Source organism: Chelon labrosus, assembly GCF_963514085.1.
Source record: "Chelon labrosus genome assembly, chromosome: 17".
Lineage (NCBI taxonomy): Eukaryota > Metazoa > Chordata > Actinopteri > Mugiliformes > Mugilidae > Chelon > Chelon labrosus.
Genome location: NC_140350.1, coordinates 20,401,550 through 20,421,721, shown reverse-complemented (window position 1 = coordinate 20,421,721; position 20,172 = coordinate 20,401,550). Strand labels below are relative to the sequence as shown.

General features: G+C 44.1%; 1 protein-coding gene across 2 annotated transcripts in view; it reads left to right on the top strand.

Moving 5' to 3' along the window:
• Positions 1–19,474, top strand: part of larp1 (La ribonucleoprotein 1, translational regulator) — a 47,567-nt gene extending 28,093 nt beyond the window's left edge. The window contains exons 5-21 of one of the 2 annotated variants that reach the window (XM_084564913.1): positions 435–585; positions 4,278–4,412; positions 4,850–5,002; positions 8,532–8,694; positions 9,751–9,895; positions 9,978–10,152; positions 10,327–10,493; positions 11,781–11,876; positions 12,100–12,426; positions 13,318–13,441; positions 14,628–14,833; positions 14,928–15,034; positions 15,295–15,452; positions 15,570–15,714; positions 16,989–17,098; positions 17,207–17,334; positions 17,455–19,474. In XM_084564913.1, coding sequence (XP_084421039.1) covers positions 435–585; positions 4,278–4,412; positions 4,850–5,002; positions 8,532–8,694; positions 9,751–9,895; positions 9,978–10,152; positions 10,327–10,493; positions 11,781–11,876; positions 12,100–12,426; positions 13,318–13,441; positions 14,628–14,833; positions 14,928–15,034; positions 15,295–15,452; positions 15,570–15,714; positions 16,989–17,098; positions 17,207–17,334; positions 17,455–17,703 — 2,739 coding nt within the window. In that variant the 3' untranslated portion in view covers positions 17,704–19,474. Of the gene's footprint in view, positions 1–434; positions 586–4,277; positions 4,413–4,849; positions 5,003–8,531; positions 8,695–9,750; positions 9,896–9,977; positions 10,153–10,326; positions 10,509–11,780; positions 11,877–12,099; positions 12,427–13,317; positions 13,442–14,627; positions 14,834–14,927; positions 15,035–15,294; positions 15,453–15,569; positions 15,715–16,988; positions 17,099–17,206; positions 17,335–17,454 lie in introns of both variants that reach the window. The other variant, XM_084564912.1, reaches the window with a different exon arrangement.
• Positions 19,475–20,172: the final 698 nt, after the last annotated feature.

The window sequence follows — 20,172 nt, the reverse complement described above, 5'->3', positions numbered from 1 at the left end:
AAAGTGGCATTCATTCCACAGTTGGCTGGAAACATGAGCTCGTTTGGTCCAAAAGAGTCTTAAATATTTATTTAGTGTCTGCAAATATGACCAGCTGAGACTAAAGCTGCATGTCAAAGTCGTTTTTTTGATAACCAGAGCCTCATAGCCACCAAATCCAAAGCTTGATATTACTAGCATAGCTCTATGTTTCATGCTAGTTATGTTGCTAAGCTAGGACTGGACAGTCACTGCTCAGTGGAAAGGTTTCTTGTGTTTAACCAATCTTTGGACGCTAATTTCTGCTCCTTTCCCAAAAATAGTGTAGTAAGAAGTGAACTGTAGGACTTTCTCCCTAATTCTTGTCTTGCTTGAATGTGTCCTTTGTTTGAATTAACAGTTTCTTCACCTCTTTTCTAAAATATCCACCTGTCCCGAACCCGTTCTCTCTCCAGGGCCCCAAACGGACGACGGCCAAGAAGGAGCTAAAGGAGAAGAGAGAGAGCAACGAGGAGAGCAAGGAGAACCTGAAGGCCAAGTCGGACGACTCGGGAGAGGAGAAGAATGGCGACGACGACTCGCAGAAGAATGGACCGAAGAAAAAAGGTGAATATCGATTTGGAGGTTTGACGCGGCGGCGCATGCTACTGTTAGCATGACGGCTAAAACTACTGAAACCTCAACAATGCTTAGGGTAGGCGTTCTGCTTTAAACATAGCAGCTGTGGTTGGCAATGTCAGAAAATGGCAGCCTAAAACTATGTTTGTTTGGTTTCTTTGATGCCTTTGTCCAGTTTATTGAATCAGACATTTGTTTATTATGATCAGGGAAATGAACCAGCTCGTTGGCTCTTTTTGACATTTCAGTTTGTGTTTGAGGTTTTCCACAGCTAGCTTAATAACCCACAAAAAAACGCTAAAGCTAACAAGCACTTTAAGGACAAAGGTGATTGAATCCAAAATGGAAAAAGCTGTTGGTTAGACTGAGCCAGCAAAGAAAGCTCCAGAATATTTAACTGATCATAAGGGCAGAAACAACTGCAACTACCCTACGCTGCTACTTAACCTCATTGCTCCTACAAATAATGTTTAATGGCTTAGACTACCACTGCCTTCAAACAGGGTCCTGTTTACCCTCTTGTGTTATTCATGACCTCACAAGACGTCCTATAACGACCTGGACCTACAGTCAAAACAGAAGGTTTTGATTTAAAACCTGACAGGGCGCTTCTGTTTTAACAGGCTCAGCTTTTATAGTTGTTACGGTAGTGGTTTAGCGGATGAGCTAACCAGTTGCATGCGAGGTAATGCCATCCCACGAGATAACACTCAACCAATCAAGTCTGTGCATTCCAGGCGGTAAACATTGTGACTGTACAGACAGACAAGCGAGTTAAAGGGAAGAAAAAGAAAGAAAGAAACGGGCGACCGAGCCGGAGAAAGCTAAAGAAAGACGAGTGTTTAGTTGTTAAGATGTGATGAGATTTATTATCTGCGACTGTTGAAACAGAAAAGGTGAAATTCAAGCTTTTCCTCAATTTTATTTTTTACTTTTTCTGAAGTTAAGCACTTCACACTTCATGTTTTATTTATTTTCTTTTATTTCAAAATGCAGCTCATTTCATTTAGTTCATGAGGGTACATTAGTCTATGCTATACTGAAATTTAGTCATGGAGGAAATCTGCCTTACGTGCATAGGATTGAAATTACAATCTACGGTGCAACAAGTTAAGCACGAACACTAAAAATATAAACATCTGAGACAAATAAAAAAAAAAAAAAAAGAAGTCAATAATTATGAAAAAGTAATGCACATAATAGATTAAAGTTAAGTTGCATTAAAGGTCTGTAGGTCAATCTACAGACCCTGGATGATGATAACGGGTAACTCCAGACTCAACGGTGAATAGCACTAGCATACGATAAGAAAATATTGGTGAAATTAATGAGTTTTGCGGCAGATAATGCGTTATTTAGAGGCTGCGTTTCGGTGCCCCATTCACTCCCACTATATGGATGGAATACGTTGATCTAATTATCTCCCGACTGACTACAAATGACACAAAAGTTATATGGGTGAGTAAACGATCGTATTTTATGCCAGAAATAAGGTCCAGGTTGTAAAAAAACAGTAGTCCCCCTTTAAGTTATTGGATTGTTTGCTCGCTAAACTGTTAGCCGTCCAGTTGCCTAACAGCGTTGTTCTCATGACTTACAGCAGATGTTGCAACTTACCATATTAAGGCGTCATATAAAAGTTTTATGCTTTTATATTTGTCCGTTTTAAGTCAATAATGTCAATAATGACACCGAACCTTCCTGGTTTATGGTTTAAAATCAATAGCTGAGGCTAAATTATGACAGATGACGTAAAGTTATTTCCTTATTGTATTAAAGACGTTAGTACAGTTCAAGCAGACGTATTGGCTCTTGGTTGCTTTATTTTAAACTTTGTGCCTACAACAGATGCCAGAGTTGGAGGTTTGCGGTAACTGGTGGTTGTTTTGGCAGCTATTAAAGGCTTAAACTGTGCCAGGCAGGCAGCGAGTGTTTTCTGACCTTCACAACATGGCTGCCCTCAGAGTACCCAACAAAATGAGTTTGCTGTGTTGGGGACTTCCTGCCTCCCTCTCTCTTTTTACCCCCCTGAAACAATACTGGCATACAAATGTGCTGGCAGTGGTTTCATTGCCGTGCTGCTGTTATGTTTGGGTACCAGTTTAGTTTGGTGTCTCTGCGAGCAATATGTCCGCTTAAACGCGTAATTAGAGGTAATTTATGCACCGTGGTGTGACTCAGACTCAAACCACAAACACTTATATCTACTTATAAATATAAAAGTTTGTTTGGAAACTTTTCTGCTGGACGTGTGTTTGTCAAGTCTCAAATGCAGATGTGCTGCAGAAGTGATGAGCTCTTCATGTCTCTTCTCTGACTAAACACAAATGAAGAGGACTAGCACAACTCTGATCTCGGCATTGAAGCAAAAGAAACACTTTGTCTAGCTGTCGTCCATCCCACAAAAGATTTCCCACATCGCAGAATATCAAATTCTTTACTGTAGCCTTAGCATTACCATATCCTCCAATTTTTCTCCTCGCTTGCTTGCTTTCTTGTTTCCTTTTGTTCTCTCTCTCCCTCTCCCTCCCTCCCTCTCTCTGCATCCTTGACCGACGCAAGGCCACGTCAAATTAAACTGGCTGTCACTTCCTCTCTCCCATCTCATGTGGTATCTTGTCACAAACTCGCCCACATAGCCACAACACAACAGGCTGACTACCAGATGTTGGTTTGAACAGCAGATCACTGATGCGGCCTGCTGGCCAGCTGAGGTACTGCAGGAGAGTTTCTCATCCACAGAGAATGACACTCGATTAAATCATTTGTATATGTTGTCATAATGAAAATTGAGCACGGATGCCTCACAGTAAGAAGGTTCCGGGTTCAAATCCATGGGCCGACTCGGGCCTTTCTTTCTGTGTGGAGTTTGCATGTTCTCCCTGTGTCTGAGTGGGTTCTCTCCAGGTTCTCCAGCTTCCTTCCACCGTCCAAAGACATGCTCGTTAGGTTCATTGGTGATTCTAAATTGGCCGTAGGTGTGAGTGTCTCTCTGTGTTAGCCCTGAGATAGACTGGAGACCTGTCCAGGGTGCACCCCACCTCTCGCCCAATCACAGCTGGGATAGGCTCCAGCCCCTCCGTGACCCTTCATAGGACAAATCATGAATTAATGATTAATGAAAGTTGTACTTTTACCATCTCTGTCTAAAAAAAATCTAAGTTATGATTACAAAGTTAATGATTTATTAAGTTCTGGTATAAAAAAAACAATCGATTTCATATACCAGTGTTCAACAAAAGTAGAGACTTGCATGGAGATACGTCTTTTATTTAGTTTTTTAAGCTTTTTAAAATTTATGAAATTCAGAATGAGTATTGTTGTCAAACAGGGTTCAGACACAAAGCTGCATTTCATTATAAAGGGATTTAGATGCTGTTTATAGTAAAAATTAAGATGAAAAATGGAAAAAAAACAATATTTAAATAGAAAGTGGTATCAGTCTTTGTCTGGTTCTTGAGTATCGTTATTGTTTTTACCCATAAGTCATCTTTTTATTGAACACAGACCATTAGACTGGCATCTGTAGATAAAGACAAAAGTGTACTTTACCTTGAAAATAAACTTCACCTTTGATAAAACTTATAATAAACAATATATTACTACTATTATTATGAAAGTCCTCTATTTAAAACTGAATTGTGGTCTAAATAATTAAACCTGTGTGTCACTCCAAACAGGGAACAAGCAGAAGTGGGTTCCTCTGATGATCGAGGTGAAGTCCGAGGGTCCCAGGGAGCGCTCGGCCTCCAGGAACAACAGCAGACAGAACGAAAACCCCCGTCTGCCTCCGAACGCCAGGAACGACCTCAGAGGTCAGTCCGAGACGTCCTCACACGACACAGAGGGCCCAATTGAGGCCGCATGTGTTCAGGTTACATAGTGGAGGTGTCGGATAACGACCGTTAGCTGCCTCAGAAGAGTCTAAATGTTTTTAAATGACTGACTTTCTTAGGCATGTGTTGATTATATCAAACATATTATTACATTGAGGTTGAGACTGTTCTCATGACGCAGCAGTAGGATGTGGGGAGCTTCTTTCAGTCGTCTACTTCTGCTTTCATATCTCAACAATTTAAATGTGCTCTATATAAATAACTCTTGTTTCTTGCATTTACTGAGGAAATGAAAGGTGCCGGCTGCAAAGAAGAGATCAGGCCGTGCATATAGCGAGAGAGAGTTAAATGACGTTGGTACGGTTTCTGCATGTCCGCCGTGGAGTTGTGCTGACCGCTTGCTGGTTTCCCCGCAGACTGGCACAGTCAGAAGTACGAGCGGGAGTGGCGCGACGACCATGACGAGGTGTCCAGCGTGAAGAGCGAGGGGGCGCCGTTCCGCGGAGGGTTCAGGGGTCGAGGGCGCGGAAGAGGAAGAGGACGGGGACGAGGCAGAGGTGGCGGGAGAGGTAGGTTTTAATATAAATTTCTTCTAAATTAAATGGAATTTACCTGCAGCCGCCTCCTTCTTCTGTGGTTGTCGTCCCTTTTTTATCCTCCTTAAAATGCTTTTTTTTTAGGCAACCCTAACATGGTGACATACAGTAAACCGATGCAGCAGATTTATTGTAATGAAACCATCGGTCACATTTAACCTGCAGACGTGCTGTAGAAGTGATGAGCTCTTCATGTCTCTTCTCTGACTAAACATCTGTGGAGAGAACTTTTCACAACTCTGATCTCAGCATTGAAGTTGGTCCAGCCTCACTGACACTACACACATGTTGATGTTTCTTAGACATGTAGCACCCACCTAGACCAGACCAGACCCCCCAACCCATAGCAATGACACTCTCCCCAGCAGCATGCAGCCTGACACAGGCACACACACAAAAACGCTTTAGGAACAACTCAAAGAACCATGAAGAACAGCACAAGGTGTTGACCTGGCCTCCAAATTCACTAGATCCCAAACTGATCAAGTATCTGTGGGATGATCCACAGAGGCCCCTCACCCTCAGAAGGCCCATGTCTATTCTCTGATGAGTTGCAACTGTTTTAGAGGCACAAGAGAGACCTATACAATACTAGGAAGGTGGTCGTAATGTTATCCCTGATCGGTGTATGTGTTTACAGGACTCAAAACATCATATAGAATAGAACAGTTTTAACATGCACACAATGGTTCTGTCTGCTGTGATGAATTATTCACTTAAACCTTTTTTTCGACAACATCAAACTGACTCAACAGACGGAGCCACGTTTTTAACGCTGCTGTCCTCGACTCCGGCTTTGTTCGTATTTTGAAACACTTGATGATCGACGGGTTGTTTTGCTGCTACCTCCGTGCGTCTGTGCCGCCTTGAAACTTAAAACTGCGTGTGGCAAATGTGTGCAGAAAGATTGAAGAATTATTTCTGATCAGATCTCTCTATTCTGTTTAATTTTATTCCAGTTATTAGGGGAATAACTAGTGTCCATGTTAATTTAACCAATGTGACCTTCAAGAAATCCATTTACAGTCTATTAGGTAGTATGAATAGTCGATCATGTTGTTGTTTCTCTTCAGAGCTGTTGTTAAAACATCTGTCATAAGCTATAGTGAGCTTTTTTTAATGGTACTGGAGTGAACTTCCTCTTCCTTTCTCTTTTATGATCTCATTTTGAGGATTTGTAGCCTAACAGTTGCTGCATACCGTCGTTAAATATCCTCCTCGTTGCTAAAATGCAATCATTACTTATTTAGACTCGTTTAGGGAAACGGTCTCTTGGTAATCAGACAGAACTGTGTGTTTTCACATCTAGTCCTGGTTGTGTTTGGGCTGCTTCTCCCGCTGGGTGGCTTGGTGACCCTGATCTGGCTCTACAGCGAAAACTAAATAAAATAAAATAAACGTGCAGTAACAACCTGAGATTACTGGAACGAGGGGAGGCCTTGGATCCCGCGGGAGAGGCAGGTTTCAGTAAAGGCCTGTTGTTTTTGGCAGGACTCTGCCTCTAGCCCCCCTGTTGTTTACTCAGCCTTTCAAACACATTGTCTTATTTTACTCTCTCTCTCTTCCTCCCCTCGCTCTTCTTTTTTCTCGCTTTCTGCTTCCTATTTCACAACTGCCTTCGCTCGCTGCGCTAGAGAACCAGCCGACAGCCTTGTAGAAAGGAAAGAAAGATTACAAATAATCCGAGGAAGTTTTTAAACCCGGTTTTACGTCTCCGCCGTCTCCTTGAGGGTACGTTGAGAAGCTGTGAACAAACGGTCAGACGTAATGCAGAGCAGATGAACTTTGTCGTTGTTTGTTTACTCTGGTCTCGTGTGTGCGCTCGTATTTACTCGGGCAGAGTCATGCAGACGTGCTTTTTACACATTTAATGTTGTTCTTATTATTGTCTTTGAATAGAATAGCTGCCAGGAGACCTTAGTCGTGAATCATATCGTCTCATATGTACTTTTTCTGTGGGCATTTTTGATATTTAATTAAAATAACAACCTGACTTCTGTTTTTGTTATGACCATAGCAAAAATTCTAAATAAGAAAGTAACAAGCTCAGCAAAAAATAGAAGGAAATGCACATAGAATGAAATTAAAGGTACACAAATAACATGCTGGGTAAAAATGTCTTGATAAAAGCAAGTTTCCTTTTAAAAAGGCTCCTGAGAGTCACTGTCACCAAAGTAAGCTTGGTTTAAACTCCCACAACTGATCTTTGAAGAGCCTACTTTGTAGCCTTCACTGTTAAACGTTTATTCCATAGACTGTATATAAATATGGACAATGCGTTGCCACTTCCTTGCGTTAGCCAAACTGACGCTATTTTCTTGGGGATATGGACAGCACCATGTTGCGAATTTGGAGCCAAAGTCTGCACAGTACCATCCTTGGAAAAAAATATTATTTGACGTGTATTTTAGTGTTTTAGTCCCACCCACTAACATGGAGGAGGTGGAGCTTATGACTTACACTGCATCCAGCCAACAGCAGTTCTGCCGTCCATCTTTACACCATCTGTGGCTTATACCTGTGCGCTAGTGGTTGTACAGACTAGTCAGCTTATCAACTTCTCTGCTGTGCAGTGACGCTTTAAGAATTATGTCGACTAGTCAGAAACCTCACCTCAGAAAAAAACATGAGAGTCTCAGTGGTTCGTTGCAGCAAACTAGCAGCGGTTCACCAAGCGTGTGGAAATACTTCACTAATGAAGCCCATGCAAAATATGCAAGTCATTCCTGACATACAGCAGAAGTGCTACTGTAATGCAAACTCATCTGAAAAGGCATCCGCTAACGCTAACAGAGGAAGGGACCAAATCCTCTCAAAGACGGTCAATTAACAACTTTACAAAAACGTCCTGCGGTAACAGGAGTACTATTAAATGCTATTGATGGTGCTGAGGTGCTGCCTGTTTTTATACAGCCTATACACAGTATGTAGCACATGTATTCAGGTCAAGAATATAGATTTCATTGTCGCAAAGCTTTACTTTCTACTGTGTTTCTACTAGTGACGTCATCAGAGATTAGTCAGACTTGCAACCTCTACTGTGCGCTGTGCGTTAATTATGCTAATCAGCTTAGCTTCCCTCTCTACATCAAGCAATGGAGACTGGAAGTGAGCCATTCATTTAGGAGTTGGAGCTAATAAATGTCAAACAACGGTTACTTTTACTAAAATCACTTAATCACAGAAAAAGAGAGCAGACGTCTGAGTAGATGGTGTGTAGAGGCTGAAGGAGGGGGGGATTTCCTGTCCTTGTCCGCCTCTGAGAGAAACCATTCACAGCTGTCGTGTTGTGGTTGGCATGATGTGAGAGGTGCATGTTATGCTACAGAGAAGAGGACCGTGAATCTGGCTTTAGACTGAAGAACAGTTTATGTGAGAGAGGCGACAAAACATAAAGAGAAGAGGAGAGATGACCAGTCAGAATGTAAAAGTGAATAAGAACAGATACAGACAAAGCCAAGTGTGGTTTGATGTTTAATTACATTGTAAATCTCTGTCCTAGGCCACTATGACTACCACTACGGCTACAAGTCCTACGACATGAAAGATGGACCCTACGGCCAGAAGTTCGGCAACTCTGTCACCTACTACTACGACAACATGAGCAGCAACGACCTTTTCGCCGTGGATCACGACCTGCTGAAGGACTACATCAAGAGGCAGATGTAAGTTTGGCGTTTCTTTTACAGGAATGGAGCCGGGCGATGAAACGTGAGACGTGCTGTAGAAGTGATGAGCTCTTCATGTCTCTTCTCTGACTAAATATCAATGGAGAGAACTTTTCACAACTCTGATCTCAGCATTGAAGCAAAACAAGGATGAAAACTTTCGGCCGTGAACTTAGAGAGCAGACATTACGCTTCTGTAGATCTTAAAGTAGGACAGCTGTTCAGGTACGGCTCTCAAAACACATCTGAATCCAGTCGGTGGGCGAGTTGCATTGTGGGTAATGTAGGCTAAAGATTCTGACAAGAAGAATGTATGAAAAACATTGACATTGATCCTTTTTTTTTTTTTTTAGTCTTTCTTTCCTTTTGAGGCAGTTATGTGCTTGTGGCCGGAACACAGGCAGCGCTCTGTGAGGGACTACTGGCAGCTACTTTACGGGCCTGTTTTAGGTGCAGTCAAAAGCAATAAAGTGCAGCTTTTGTGCAGAAATTTCCGTTGAATGACGGCAAGACTTGTGCACTGATACGCTAACAACACAGACTCCTTGGTAGCTTTCGAAGCCGCTGCTGTCGTGTCCTCTTCGATGCTCCACTACCGTGCGATACGGGTCATTATTTGAAGCATTTGATGGTTCATCCACTCACCTGCAACAGTTTCCCGTGTCCATCTGTATCATCACGTGTTTGAGTCTCAAATCTTAGCGTACACACATCCTGGTCCTGGCCCCACCACGGTGGCTTGGCTGAAAACTGTGTGTGTGTGTTCAGACGGTAGTATTTCTGGCACATAGCTGAGGGATAACAGTTTCCGTGTGTGCACTCGGTGCCCCCTCCAGTTTAAATCTGTATTAAGTTACCCGGTCTTTGAAATCCTGTTAAGGGTTCTGGTTTTGATTTGGGGTTCTGTGGATGGTGTTTGTTTACACGTCCTGACTCCTGTCCCGTTTTCAAGAGGGTTTTCCCTTCACCTGCATCCCTGCAACGGCCTCCCACATAACAGCAGTTTTTTTGTTTTCAACCACTTCTCTTTTTCTTCGTCTGCCCCTTTCATAGTGAGTACTACTTCAGCCTGGACAACCTGGAGCGTGACTTTTTCCTGCGGAGGAAGATGGACCAGGAGGGCTTCCTGCCCATCGGACTCATCGCCAGTTTCCACAGAGTTCAGGCCCTCACCACCGACGTCAACCTCATTATCGAAGTAAGCACACTGGATTAAAAAAAAAGTGAATGCGTTGCTGTGAGGATAAGGTCATAAACTGACCAATCACGTGTCCCGTCAGGCTTTGAAGGACAGTAAAGAAGTGGAAGTGATCGACATGAAGATTCGTCGGAAGGTGGATCCAGAGAAGTGGCCGCTGCCAGGTCTGACCATGCCTAACCAAACTCACACTGACTTCTCCCAGCTCATCAACTGCCCCGAGTTTGTCCCCAGACAGATGACAGACGACTCCATGGGTAAGCGCTCTGACCGGCCGTTAATGAACCTGATTTATTAGTTCCTGTTGGAAAGTAAGGCTTTTTTGGTACGACTTTTTAAAGCTGCTCTACTCGTCCCGTATCACATTTTTGTGATTTTATATGTAGATATGTAGTTAATCACAGGAAATGTTGTCTGTGTCTTCGCTGCAGGGTCTCCCGGGGCGTCCACACCCGTGAAGCGCCAGACCAAGACTGAACAAGACATCTCCAACCTCAAGACGATGCCCAAGGGCCTCTCCGCCAGCCTCCCCGACCTGGACTCAGAGTCCTGGATCGAGGTGAAGAAGAGGCCCAGACCTTCCCCAGCCAGACCCAAGGTCAGCACAGAAAAGGTGAAATTTCAAGGGTTTAAGGAAGTGAATGAGTGCTGCAAGAACGTCTGCAGCTATGATGTGTAGCTTCTGTGTTCCCATCATGTCGTTATATCACATTTTTTTATTTATTTGGTGGTCCCTGTCCATGATGCATTCAAAGATGAATCTGTGGAATCCAGCTCCTTGGAGCAGATGTCTAAAATGAGTAATTACAGAAACAAATTAGATTCTAAAACATGTTTCTCATGAGAGAACTTGTTTAAAAAGGGCGAATTAGATGTCAAACTGTCTTGAGTTGCTGCTTTTCTGGTCTGTATCAGGTTAAATTGAATAGCTTTGATTTTTGGATTTGGACTTGGAATCAGATTTAAATCTTATTTAATCCACTAAACTTGGGCTCTAAAAAATGATTTACGTGCACAGTTTTCACAGTTAAAGGGGAACTACTGTTTTTTACCACCTGGACCTTATTTCTGGCATAAAATACAATCGTTTACTCACCCATATAACTTTTGTGTCATTTGTAGTCAAGTGGGAGATATTTAGATCTGCGTAAATCCATATAGTGGGAGTGATTGGGGCACCGAAATGCAGCATCTAAATAACGGATTATCTGCCACGAAACTCGTTCATTTCACCAATATTTTGTTATGATATATACGCTAGTGCTATTCCCCGTTGAGTTCGTCCTATGGTTCGTCCACAACCTCAGAATCGCAAAAATATTCAGCCATGTTACAAAAAACTAGCATCATCCAGGTCAGAAGACATCATCCGGGGTCTGTAAGGTCAATCTAAAGACCCCAGATGATGATAGCAGGTAACTCCAGACTCAACAGGGAATAGCACTAGCGTATCATAACAAAATATTGTTGAAATGAACAAGTTTCGTGGCAGATAATGCGTTATTTAGAGGCTGCGTTTCGGTGCCCCAGTCACTCCCACTATACGGATATACGCAGATCTAAACGATCGTTAATGCCAGAAATAAGGTCCAGGTTGTAGAAAACAGTAGTTCCCCTTTAAGCTGCTAAGTAGACATCAGACATTATTTTTTTATCAAGGTATCCTCTTCGCAGCTTCTTCGCATCAGTTTTTATTTAATTTCCCCACATTTACATTCAACACATCTGTGCTTTTCTATATTTGTTATGCAGTTTTTTTTTGCACAGAAATCAACCCATTAAATTATTATTTTATTCTTTGCACATCATCATCATCATCATTCATCTTTTTCCATTCCCTCCACCTCCTGTTTTCCTTTCCCGTGTGTTCGGTTGACTGATGAAGGCCCCATCATTGCAGCAGAAGGAAAAGGACGAATCGATTCGCTCTCCTGTGCCCCAGCCCGGCTCCTCGCCCTCCCCTGCTACCTCAGCAAATAAAGTGAGTAAGAAAATGTATCGGGAGGAGTCTTGTTTCAGAAGACACAAAACCCTGAACGTAGTCATTTCCCTTAAGAATTGTTTTAAAGCTACAGTTAAAGATTTTAATGTCTGTTCTTTCTGCTATTTATGTTATTGACAGTCATTTAGTTAAATTAAACGGTGAATGTAATTTAAACCCGTACAATAACTTCTTATATTTTTGTTTTCGTCGCTCTGATCAGGACGGAGCAGAACCGGACGAGCCGGAGGAGCTCGACTTCATGTTCGACGAGGAGATGGAGCAGATCGACGGACGGCGCAACACCTTCACCGACTGGTCGGACGAGGAGACGGACGGCGAGATCGACGACCACGACGTCAACAAGATCCTGATCGTGACGCAGACGCCGCCTTACCTGAGGAAGCACCCGGGCGGCGACCGCACGGGGCACCACACGTCACGCGCCAAGCTGACCAGCGAGCTGGTCAAGGTCATCAACGACGGGCTCTTCTACTACGAGCAGGACCTGTGGGACGACACGTACGAGCCCGAGTACGCCACCATCAAGGTGAGCTCAATGCAGACGACTGAGGTTGTTTTATTCCGTTTCGGTGTCGTGGAATAATGAGGATTCAGCTTGTAGAAACAAATCTGCGCACAAATACATAAAGATCAGCTCTTCTGACAGCTTCCAGGTCGCTGACACATTGGAGGTGTTTCTGCCCAAGGCTGGGTGATGAGTAGATTTATTCTTCTTCAGTTAGAGCTGTTTCTGGATATGGAAAGCCACCTCTTTGTGAGTTTTGTTATGGTTTTGTTGCCGTCGCTGCCCATTGTTGCATTGTTGCGTCTCATTGTGGGACCTTCACGTGCTCGCCGGCTCACGTCCAGCTGCGTGTGGAACACAGGAGGCTTGTTTATAAATAAACCCCGCATGACTCGGCCTCGGCCTGAAGAGCTGACGTGGGGGTGAAGGCGAAGATGGACGCTCAAAGATCTGAGGATACTTGGAGGGACGGCGGGGCGAGTGTGAGTCGATGACCCTGAAACACGAGGAGGATTCTTACCCGCGTTGTTTCACTTTCACTGAGCTGTTTCTGTAGCAGGGATGAAAACCGTTGTGTTACTAAGAGCTGTCTGGAAAATTCAGGAGGTGTGCGCTGATATAACCCGGTCGCTTCATGTAGTCGCGTCAGAGCGTTAGAGGCGTCAGATATGAAGGTGAAAAAACTGTTTTGGGCAGCCATGTTTTGTTGCTGCATCTCGGCCTCCAGACTGCTGCAGCTAAGGTCTGTGTGTTAATGATCCAATCAAAGTCCCAGTTACTTATTTATTTCAGATTGAAATACTTGAAACTTTGTTTTACAGTGTGTTCTTCATCCTGGAGGCACGGATCCAGTGTTTACTTATTATTTATTTGTGATAACCTTCATAACACCCGATCTTCTCGTTTTCACAGCAAGAGGTGGAGAACTTCAAGAAGGTCCACCTGATCAGCCGCGAACAGTTTGACTGTTTGACCCCCGAGCCCCCCGTCGATCCCAACCAGGAAGTGCCCCCAGGCCCCCCTCGACCCCAGCAGAGTAAGGACGCACTTATATAAACTAAACGTGATTTTTCTCTTTGTAGTTTAACGCATTGTGTGGTTCCCAATCACTGGGTCCAGAGAAAAATGATGAACTTTTTTTCTTTAGGCCTTTAAAAATTGTAATTGTCACATTTTAGTTGGAGGAGAAAATTTGTTTAAAAGTCTTAAATGTTTTACTGACTTCAGATCGTCCAGATGCCACAGTTTATCTCAGAAAAGATTGATAATGTCTTTTTCAATGAGCGGTATGATTGAAATATGTCCTGTATAATTCTACAGTCTTAACAAAAGCCAAAATACAATATATGGCACATAAAATAAGAACCTGCATTTCATATCAGTCCGTCATAAATTACCGTAATAACGCGGATTTTGGATTTAGCGAAAAATAGTGCAGTTAATATACAGGAAAGCTAAACATAAGCTTTTGAGACGTGGCTTTCTATGGATAAATGTATGTTAGATTAAATAAAGTATCAACCAATAAATCTAGTTTATAGTAAAGTTGACTTTCAATCTAACTTTGCTAGCTCGTGCTTATAAAGTTAAGATACGTCTGGAGTCGTTTCCTTCGAGTTTTGACCGACTGTCTTTAAATAATTGCAAATCTTCATGGTCTAAAAAAAATCAAGAGCACAAACATCGGGTTTCATTTTTATTTTTATTTGTGAACAACACAAATAGCTTCTCATGCTGCGTGAGTTGTCCGTGACGGTTTCTCCGTCGGGTTAAATTCAGTACAGATAAGGTGAGCGACCGGTGTCTGGGGGGAGGGACGGAGGGAGAGATGCTTTCTGGAGAAATAGGAAAAACAAAATATTTTGGATTCGTTATGAGACCATGGTTGACGGGGCAGGCCGCCGCAGTATTAGCATTGGATGGGAAACACTGACAGGGATCCCAGTATGGTTTTTATAATCCCATTTTCCAAAAACTCGGGACTAGATATCTGTCTCCATTCAAAAAGCTATTCTTCATTCTTTGAATATTTTCCAGCTTCAGGGTTTTAAAGCTATTAACCTCATTTGTGTTATTCTGTGACTCATACTTCCTTTTAATTCTGATATTAATGGATCCTAAAACAGCTCATGATGGTCTACAACCATCACACTGAGACATAAACGAAGCCGTTAGATTCACTTTCTTTCATAACAAATCCCTTTTCCTCCTTTTCTCCTCAGTCCCCACAGACGCTTTGGCAAACAAACTCTTCGGCGCCCCCGAGCCATCCTCGATAGCTCGCTCGCTCCCAACTACCGTGCCTGACTCGCCCAACTACCGCAGTGCCCGGACGCCGCGCACGCCTCGCACGCCTCACCGGAAGGACCCGACCATGACGCCGCGCTTCTACCCGGTGGTGAAGGAAAGTCGGCCCGTCGACGCCAAGGTGAGACAAACCGGCGCCGCCTGGTTTTGAGGCGTTAATGGCGCAAACACCCGCGCGAGAGAACATTTGACAATATTTCATTTTCTCCTCTCAGACGCCCAGGAAGAGGAAGACCAGACACAGCTCAAACCCGCCCATGGAGTGTCACGTCGGCTGGGTGATGGACTCCAGAGAGCATCGATCCCGCACCGCCTCCGTCAGGTGAGACTCTGCTCTCCACTCTGCTACTATTTGCATCTCTTCTCTCTTATTATAATCTAATATCTGACACAGGACAGTCTTATAGTCTAGAATAATGACTTTAGCCTTACGGCGCTGCAGTAAGTATTGCAGAGATATTATGGGTAATTAAAAAATAAGGTGCTGGGCGGGTTTATTTATGTAAAATAATGCATAATAATAATAATAAGTGGATCCAAAATTGAATATGTGTCCTTCTCCTCCACCGTCCTCCCTCTCAGCTCTAACGCCAGCCCGTCAGAGGGCACCCCAGCCCTGGGTAACATCGGCTGCACGCCCCAGTCCCTCCCCAAGTTCCAGCACCCGTCACACGAGCTGCTCAAGGAGAACGGCTTCACGCAACACGTTTACCACAAGTATCGCCGGCGCTGCCTAAATGGTACGCTCCCTCTTCTTCTCTTATTTTTTGGACGTATTATAGTTGCTGTTTCCTTTTCTTCCTTTTTGGGGGGGAGAAACATCTTTTAAGAAACCCTCCTCTCTCCACCAATCACAGAACGGAAGCGGCTAGGAATCGGCCAGTCGCAGGAGATGAACACGCTCTTCCGCTTCTGGTCATTTTTCCTTCGGGATCACTTCAACAGAAAGATGTACGAGGAGTTCAGACAGCTGGTGGTCGAGGACGGGAAGGAGGGATACAGGTGAGAGCCTTTATTTAATGAGCAAACATGCACATGCAGTGTTTGGAAACTTGGCTATCTGTCATAGGGGGTGGAAGATATTAAAGTCGATGCTCCTAAAGCTGCTCTGCTGACGATAGCAAAAAGTTTTGAGAGTTTCCCAAACTACGGGTCGGGCCAAGGGTCAAACCACAGAACGTGTGTGTGTGCATTGATCGGGCATCAAAGGAATTTGCAGACAACGCTTCACGTCGGTCATTGGACCCATTAATACTAAATATTCTCACCTCTACTCATTTAGAAGATGTAGTCAGAGGCCTGTGTGGCGCAGACTGAGCTTCACATTTTGACATTTACTCGGTTGCTTTGTCTGCTTGTGATCAGTGAACTCTTGCGCCGTCATTTCTAAAGGTCAAAGAGGTTTTTATTGTCATTTCAACCATATATAGCAGGTGCAGTACCTCCAGCACTGTGGAGCTACATGAAGACACAGGAGTAAATACAAGTCGCTGAGCCTAAAGTGCGCGTACGCAAGCTTATGCACAAACAGTACGAACAGTGTAAACTGTGCAAACAACAGTGCAAGAACGAGAGACGGTGCAAAGACCAGCAGTACAGTACAGACAGTGCAAAACACTTTGGAGATAATGTGCCTTTAAAAAAAAAGAAAGAACTGAGAGCAGTGCCGACTAATAAGCAGTAACATACGTACGTCGCCTGCGCCGGTGCGAGCCATTTTTACTTGTGCGCTCGTCAGTCTGGCTCGCTCTGTAATGGCGCCACCCAAACACTAGTCGGCGCTGTGTCTTTTTTGCCAGTCCGGTTAATGTTTGTTTCTACTTCCTGCTTCACTTTCAACAACAGCGACTGAAACTTTCACCGATATTTCGGCGTAGATGAGTCGTACAAATGTTTGCATCTCTGAACCTCCTCAGTTAACCTTTCCTCCATTTGTTCCATCTTTATTGAACCAAAACAATCAACTTGAAAACTGTGGAGATGAAGTCAACTACGGTGCTCGGGTCTGCGTAGGGTTTGGGCTGACACCGTAGCTACGGCATCAAATTGTCGGAGAAGCCTAAAGCCTTAGCGTGGCTGTAAACATTATGTGTGCAAGGTGCTGACAGGTTATGAGTGTAGGTTATGATATTATTGTGGTTATGGTTGAGTCTGTTTGCGTTTTAATTAATATTGTCTGCTATAAATCTCCAGCCACTCGCTCTGATGGTCTCTTTTTCACGTCTTTTGTACCTAAGTCGTATCTAAATCCTTTTCCTAAACTCATTATTTCCCAGGTACGGTTTGGAGTGCCTGTTCAGGTACTACAGCTACGGTCTGGAGAAGAAGTTCAGGCCGGACATCTTCAAGGACTTCCAGGAGGAGACCCTCAAAGACTACGAGGCCGGTGAGGAAACGTGAAGCCGTCAGATGAGAGGAGATGGAAAAACAACATGGTTTATCATCTCTGTGATGTTTTCTGACGTCTGGCTTTTTTTTTTTTTCTTTATCACAGGCCAGCTTTATGGACTGGAGAAGTTCTGGGCCTTCCTTAAATACTCCAAAGCCAAGACCATGGAGATTGACCCCAAGCTGCAGGAGCACCTGAGCAAGTTTAAACGCCTGGAAGATTTCAGAATTGATGTAAGTTGGATGTTTGAGGTTTGATGGACAATTTTCAAAAAAATATCTGAAGACCTGAACATGAGGTTGTGTGTGTTTGTAGTTTTTCTTTTTTCTTAAAGTCGTTATTTCTTGTTCTAGCCACCGATGGAGGAAGGACGCCGCAGAAGACACTCATCCAGCGGAGACGGCCGCCGCCGCCACCCCTCTCAGCCCACCAGTCGGCCCCACAGCCAGGCCAGCTCAGGCCCCGCCCCCGGCCCCTCCGCCTCCACCGCCCCCGCCGCCCCCGCCGCCCCCGCCGCCAAGGACGATGCCAAACCCAGCAGCCAGAAAGCCCCGACTCCCGCCGCCGCCGATCCCGCGCCAGACGCCAAGACACTGAAGTAACTCCACCGACGCGCCGGCCTGCACGGATCGACTCAAACCACGCCTGCAAGCCGCCGGTTCTCTCTGCACCACAGGAGGGGGAGGGGCTTCCAGCTCGTCATCTAAGCATGAGATTTTTTTTATTTTTTCCTTTGCCTACAAACGACGAAGACGATTAATTAACATGGCTCAGTTTATTGATTCATTTTAAGTTTTTGGAGAACTTTTTGTCTTAATGAGGCAATGGATGAGGTGTCAAACACTTTTTTTCCCCCCCTTGTTACAAACCTTTGCCGATCCACACGGTGGACGGTTTAGACTTTTTATTTTTTTCTTCATGTTGAGCCCCTCTCTCCGTCACTGGGACCCTCTTTGTGATCGTCACTGTCCTGCTGGCTTATTCCTCGCCCAGATCTCAGATTAATGATTATTATTTCTTCGGTGTGAGGTGGGATTGGAGACACGGAAATAGTTTGAACAAGGCTGAGCATCTGAAAAAAGAAAAAACATAAATAAAAAAACAAAAAAAAAACAAAAGCCCCGCTAGCGGCCCGCTGGAGGCCGCGCCGTTCCCGACATCCAGCCGGACCAAAGTGGTTAGAACCGAGCGACTGACATTTCCATCCGCAGGGCTCCCCCCGAGCGCTTTCAGTCGAGGGGCTGCAAATTAGACACATTTGATTTATTTTCTGGCTGGACATTGAGGGGGGAAAATATATCGACCCCTCGCTACGGACAAGATCATTAAAAGTTGCCTTATTTTAATGGTTTCACTGCTTCTAACTCGTGCCCGCCACCTTATCGTCGATTGTACAGCATCAGAGTCACCCTAGTTTCAAGCAGAGGCCCGCGAGGTGGCGCTCCGCCTGCCAAACTGTCCTCCACCCCCTTCACTCTCCCCTCCGTCACCTTGAACCGTCTTCCAGGTGTCATTCAGTCTGTTACAAGTCCTGTAATTCTTCTGTTTTTGCAAGTCGTGGCTTTTTCGTGCTGAAACACGTCCTCCTGATGGAAGTTTGCTGCCCCCCCTTCCCACTTACCCCACACACAACTAAAAAAACAAAAAACGCTTCACCGTGGTGGACGGCAGGAACACCAGAATACCAGACGATCTCCTTTCGGGTGCTTCCGGATTTTCTCTGTCCTCCTCCGCCTTTTTTTTTTTTTTTTTTTTTTTTTTTTTTTTGTTGTTGTTTCACGTCCGTTAACCCATCCGTTGGACATCCATCCATCAGTCGACCATCAGCGACGCCGCAGGACTGGAATCATCAATCTGGATTACTTGAAGAAGCGATGGTTTATGAGGAGAGCCGTCGAGCTCTGACGCAGGTGCTCTGGGCGGAGGAGGAGGAGGAGGAGGCGAGGACGCTCGGGCCCGACCCCGCCTCGCCTCGCCTCGCCTCTTCGGCCGTTTAACTGAAGTTCGACCCGCTGCTCAACGAGGCCGACGTACGCTTCAACCTCTTCCTGTTTCACACACAAACATCAGCCACACAGGCATGAACACTGAAAGTCACACTGCAGGTACACGATGCAGCGATACTAAAAGAAAAAAATACATCAAATTCACACTCTGTTCAGTCGTCACTCTTCCCACGGTAAACTGTGCGGATAATAAAATCCTAATCCAACTCCAGAACTGATGATATCAAACAGAAGAGTGATTTCCTCCACTAATGTAAATGTGAATCTGACAGATGAAGAGAAATGATTACAGCTTCCTGCTACTTTGTTTTATTGTTTATAGAACAGATTATATATTTGCCTTACACGTGTACGTACTTTAACTTTTTCTCTCTTTTTTTTTTTTTTTTTTTTTTTTTTTTTTTTAAGCGTCTCATAATTATCTTTTAATGCTTTTTTTTATTTGCTGTGTTTCTCGTGTTGTCATGCTGGAGGCGGGGAGGGAGGGAGGGAGGGGAGGGGAGGGGAGGGGAGGGGGGGGTTGTGTTAGGCCGTTAAAACATCTGTGGATTTCAGGTCATGGTTCACAACACAAAAGGGAACGTTGGCATCAGGGCGTCAACAGGTCTTAGGTGTTTAAAACTGAGAAAAAAAAAAAAAAAACTAAATCTGTAATCGTTTCATGTTGAAATCACAGTTGAATTTTTCTTTTAGTAAAGAGATCCGCCAAGACGAGAGCAACAGCAAGAAACTGTTATTAAATCTTCAGCCTCCAGCGTTTTCTACAAATAGCACGTGCGTCTAAAATCCTTTTTTTTTTGGTTTTAATCGAATCAGAGGTTCGTTAAGTTATGAGAGATAAAGAAGTCTTAAAGCGGAAAAATCCACAAAGAAGAATTAGTTCCAGTTATATGTGCCTGTTTGTTTTTTTTTTTTTGCTCCTTGGTTGTAATAATCATCATGAGCCTGTTGGTTGTCGCCACATCGTCCTGTCAGTGTTCAGTTTCTTCCTCCAAATCCAGAATTTTCTGAAAATGCAAAGTGAAGCTGTACTTGCGATTTTTATTTTATTATTTTTTTTCCTTT